The sequence below is a fragment of the Echinops telfairi genome, unplaced genomic scaffold, assembly GCF_000313985.2.
Source record: "Echinops telfairi isolate 266 unplaced genomic scaffold, ASM31398v2 ScPeMD7_443;HRSCAF=831, whole genome shotgun sequence".
NCBI lineage: Eukaryota > Metazoa > Chordata > Mammalia > Afrosoricida > Tenrecidae > Echinops > Echinops telfairi.
The window spans coordinates 82,625,822-82,631,056 of record NW_022104341.1 but is presented as its reverse complement, the minus strand read 5'-3'; the positions used below and the strand labels follow the sequence as shown (position 1 = coordinate 82,631,056).

The following is a 5,235-nucleotide window of genomic DNA, read 5'->3' as shown; positions in this document are numbered from 1 at the left end:
CTCTCTCCACGTGGACCACCAAGCTGGGCTGAGGTGAGCAATGTTGCTATGTATCATGCCTGACTGTATTATTGTATTATCTCTCATGCTCTCGATGACTTTAATATAATGCTTATTATATATCTCAACCGTACAATTGTGCATTACTGAACCCAGAAGTAGTATTACTGAACCCGTTGAGTCATAGTAGTATTAGCGGTGGGGGCTGGCACCCCACCTCCCTCAGCGACATTATATTTTTTATTTAATACGATAGCCCTCCAAGGGAAAGAAAGATGAGGCTTTCAAGTCCCATTAGTCTGGGGAAACACAGGGGCAGTTCTACGATGGCCTCCTATAGCAGTGGTTCTCGATCTGTGGGTCGTGACAGTAGCAAGAGCACAGCCATGAGGTAGCAACAAAAATATGTTATGGTTGGGGGGTCACCACAACACGAGGGTCATGACATTTGGAAGGTTGAGAACCACTGACAAGATGAAGACTATCCACCGTCTTCTCTCTGTCCAGAAGCTGATAGAAGACGGAAGTAGCACTGATGCGACAGCTACTGAAAGTTAGGCTCTTACATGGTTTGGCATTTGTAAGTTAGCATTTTGGCCTCAACAACCTTTTGACTTCATGGGGACCCAAAGCCTTGCATAAAGATGAGTTACCTTTCCAAGCTAAAAACTAATGCTAACCAGGTACCAGTACCGGATTTACCAGTATGATCCAGAGAGCAAGATCCAATAAAAACAGTAGCCTTTGAGTGGATCTGTTGGGCCAGTTGACAGGGAGAGGTCAGTTCGGGTTATGTCAACTGGTTTTTGTGGTTTTCCTACGAGTAGTTTGATAAAAATATTCTTGAAGAACAAAGAATTATTAAAAAATGAGGACCTAATTGGGGGGGGGGTTTAAGTGGAGAGAAAATGTTTTGAGAATGATGAGGGCAATGAATGTGCAAATGTGCTTTACACAATTGATGTGTGTGTGGATTGTGATAAGGGTTGTAAGAGCCCCCTAATAAAATGATTTAAAAAAAAAAAGTTTTAAAGAAAATTGAAAACTGCACTGTTGAAAAACAGGTTGAGTTGTGCCAAGGAACTTTTTTTCCCCTGTCACAGTGGACCGCCCATCCTCTGAGGGGGCCACAGGCTAGCCCATGAGAATCTTGTTGGGAAACCTGACCTCATCTACCCTCCCCTCCAGCTGCTCTTGCCCCTTCAGAATTTTTGTTCCCAAAACTCAAAAGAAAAGTAACGTGTGTCTAACTTGAGGATGCCAAACTGCTGTTTCCGTGTGTAAATTGAAGATTGCTGAATTCTGAATTCTGGAAACACCTTCAGATGTGTAAAGACATAGAGGATGTCAAACAACAAGTTTCATATTTTGATACTTTTGTTTAATAATGGTTTCTATGATTTTGTAGCAAAAGTTTTTGAAGCACCCTTGCATCTCCATTGCTATTCACGAATTACTTACACCATTATGCAATAGGTACAGTATGGCAGAAAGGGTCTCTACCTTTCTGGCCTTTAAAATCTAGCAAATATCCTAGTGGTGTCTCTGCCTCAAAACATCTTGTCCATATTTAACTACAAATAAGGAATCTTTTAATATGGTTATCAGGCCTTTTCTGTCTATCCTTCTAACTTGGTTCTCTACTAATTTGTTTCTAGTTATTTACCAGGACCTACCTACTGTAAGGATGGCCAGAGTGCCAGTACATGTAATTTGACTTATCCATCAGCTCATGACCTAAGATGTTATCATCTCTATTTTAACTTTCCCCTCTACTAGGCCGATCGCTCACTTGTTATATGCGCAGAGCCTTGCAAAGTGCTTAAAGACAAGTAATGGGAGTTGGTGAAATAAAGTGCCTGTTTCCTCCACTGGTCATCTAATGAGCACTGCCTCAAGCCCCATCTACCTATGTTCTTGTGTAGTAGGAAGGTTCGATCTGCCAAACTTCCCTTAAAACGTGACCATTGGTCAATACATAGTTGTTTGTTGTTAGATGCTATCCAATAGACTTCTATATTTACAGCAACATATGTAACAAAGGAGAACAGTCCCATAGGGCTTTCTTGGCTTGACTCTAGGGAAACAGATTGCCAGGGTATTTCTCCTACAGAATTTTCAGGTGAATGATAACTACCAGGAATTTTTTATTGTTGGTTAGCAGCAGAGTGCTTAGCCATTTGTACCACCCGGGCTCCTTGGTTAACACACACCAAACCAAATCCACCCAGGTAATTTTAAATCTTTGTGGGAGCACTTTCATCTTCCTCCTCCTGAGTGGCTAGTGGGTTTGAACTACCAACTATGTGGCTAGTGACCGAATGCCTAACTCACAGTATTATATGTAAAAATGATTTAGGGAAGGAAAATTGGACTTTGAATTGTATTACTGGTAATTTGTTACACAAGGCTGCCCTCCCCTCTATAAATCTGCTGAAAGGAAATACACATGTGCCTGAATTCAGATTGGCCCAGACGAAAAACGTTTCTCCTTAAAAAAAAAAAAAATGCCATTTCATCACCTTACAAAGAAAATGTTCTCACACAAGGCAATCCAAACTGATGCAAAATATTTATTCCAAGTTAGTTATTTTATGGTTTTCCCTGTCATAACAGACTTGTGATAGCCACATCTCTTACATCTGTAAATAATGTTATCAAAATAATCTTAATCTTTGAAATCTCACAAAAATTTTATATTTTACAATCCACCCTGAATATCAAGGCTGCAAGCATAACACAACATTTCGTATATCCAAATATTTTACAACTGTACCCAGAAATAAAACAGAAGAAGAAAACCACATTTGCTTGGTTAAGGGGCTAAAATTACCCGAGCAGCCAAAAATAAAATATCCAAATTATTAGCATTAATTTAATACAATTATAACTTCCATAGTCACTTTGTCATTGACAATGATTGCTTGAGCATAGGGCTGAGTGCCCCAGGGGCTGGTAGTGGAAGCTGTTGCTGCAGACCACTGGCTGCTTCTCTGCACTGCCAGCTTCCACCTGTGCATTGCCCCATATAGACTGTGTATGGGTCTCTCTCTATATATGTATTTAAAATCTTTCCCACCACACAAACTTTTCTCCATTAAGCAGGAAACAGGGAAGAAGAAGAACAACAAAAGCTAAACAAGCCAATCGCGCTCTCTCTTTGGGATATGATTATTTCCCTTGTGCATGAAGTATTCAACAACAACATAAAGAAAAAAAGAACAAATTTCTTTTGTACACTCTCCCGCAACACACAAGTCAAGTTTGCTGGGTCAGATTTAACTGTAGCAAGTATATGCCTACTTCCAGGCATCATCATCGGATGTTTCACTGCTACTGGTTTCTGTGTCTGAGTCCTCAACGTCTCCTTTACCAGCACATGGCCAAGGAGAGAACAAGCAGGGTCTTCGGCTCTGTAAGCAGCCGTTCTTCTCAGAGCCATTGCTTCTTAGCTGTGGGTGGCCGCACAGGAGAGAAAGAAAAGAGAAACCAGTAATGACGACACTGTTCTATGGGACCTGGGAAAGGCCAAGCCACAGTGGAACTCACTGATCTTTTAAGATATTTTAACAGAACTTTTCAAATATTACCTACATGCATATGAATCATCGAAACATCTTTTAAAAACTCTGTTCCGTATATCTGGGTTGTGGTTCGAGATCCCTTATGTCCAACAAGCTCTCAGGATCACAGTTCTCATTAGCAAAGCCTGTGTCAATCAACCTGTACCTTCTCTTTGAAACATCACAACTATAATGTATGTTTTAAGTTTGTGACATCAGAACATAAGTTGGCAGAAAACAAACTTCTTTTTCACTGCTATAAGCCCTGGGATCTGGCAATTATTTGACTCAGGAAAAGCATCTAGGTATTTGTTGAATAAACTCCAATTTTGGTTTCTTAGTTCCAGCCAGTGAGCCAGAAAGAAACCGGAGATGAAAGTAGATACCTGGAGGTAGTCTGCCTTCCACTGGATGAAAGGGCTCTGAGGCTCAGAACCTATCTTTGAAACACTTTTTTTTTAAAATCAGGGGAGAGCGCGAACGCAGTCCCCCGCTACCACAAATTATGCAGTCGAGTTTCCCGCATTTGGGGAAATCACAGGGGTCAGCACATCCGGAGTGCAATGGACAAGCCTCGTCCTGGGAAAACCACCTTCGTGATCATGGTATCTCCCTGGCCAGGTAAGTATGATCACACACTTCTTTAAATCTGCCAACCAGACTGGTTTTTGGACCCAAAACTGGAGATACCTATTGTCCAGGCAGAGTTAGATTCTCTAGCTCTGCACATTTTCAACTATTCAAAGTCACTTTTATTTTCAAGGTTTTTCTCTCACACTAAGCCAGTGTTCCCTTGTTAAATGGTGGCAGAAGAGACATGTATGTAGCTGAATGGCATACCTGTTCAGTCTTCATGTGGAACTCTCTGAGCTCATCCTCTGTGAGGGGAAGGCAACTTTCATCATTTTCGGGATACTCCTGCCATCCCATTGCTTTTAATAATCTGAGGAAAGCAGAAGGGCACAAGGGAAGCATGATACCTTTAAGCCTGAGCAGCAGCCTACAAGTTATGGAAGGGATTGGGTTCTTCTCGTCCGTTAGCATGATGTGCTATGTGTGCTGGCTTGCAGGTTGCTCTGATGCACAAGTATTTCACATACCAAAATGGGCCCTCATGGTGAGTACGTTTCAGCAGAGATGCCAGACTAAGGCAGACTAGGAAGAAGGAAGGACCTGGTGATGTACTTTAAAAAAAAAGGCCAGTGGACAGAAACATGCATGCAGTGACATTTGTGTAGAGTGCTGGATGATGAGCCCCTCAGGCAGGAAGGCACTTAAAACACAAGTAGAGAAGAAATGAGCCTTCAATATTTGCAGAGGGAGTAAAGCTTTTGGGATCTTAATTTGTTGTGGTGGAACCACTCAAAATAAGACAAAACAGCTGCAAATAGCTATTATTAATTGGAACATGGAATGCATAAAGAGATATTCTAGGCATTAGTGAGAAGAAATGGACTGTTTGGCTATGCTGAATTGAAGAATCATATGGGAAAGACAAAGCAAGTATCACATTTATCATAAAAAAAAATTCAAGGCTATCATACATGAAGGTAATAGGTCTTTAAAAAGAGTGGAAAGAAGGCCTGTCTGGATAGGACAGGCTGGATGAACAATCTGGAGGAGAAAACAACGGGACTGACAGTTCCGGGGGTACATGGGAGAGGGGGAGGAG

At 41.4% G+C, this 5,235-nt stretch overlaps 1 protein-coding gene and 1 non-coding gene across 3 annotated transcripts in view; both read right to left on the bottom strand.

Moving 5' to 3' along the window:
• Positions 1–2,553: 2,553 nt before the first annotated feature.
• GPBP1L1 (GC-rich promoter binding protein 1 like 1) overlaps positions 2,554–5,235 on the bottom strand; it is a 70,636-nt gene continuing 67,954 nt past the window's right edge. For both annotated transcript variants that reach the window (XM_045291812.1, XM_004699470.2), the window contains 2 exons: positions 4,404–4,506; positions 2,554–3,452 (listed from right to left, as the gene is read on the bottom strand). In XM_045291812.1, the coding sequence (XP_045147747.1) occupies positions 3,300–3,452; positions 4,404–4,506 (256 nt within the window). In that variant the 3' untranslated portion in view covers positions 2,554–3,299. The remainder of the gene's footprint in view (positions 3,453–4,403; positions 4,507–5,235) is intronic.
• LOC115870231 lies at positions 4,029–4,192 on the bottom strand. Its single transcript, XR_004046602.1, has one exon. It is a non-coding gene; the product is annotated as a U1 spliceosomal RNA (small nuclear RNA).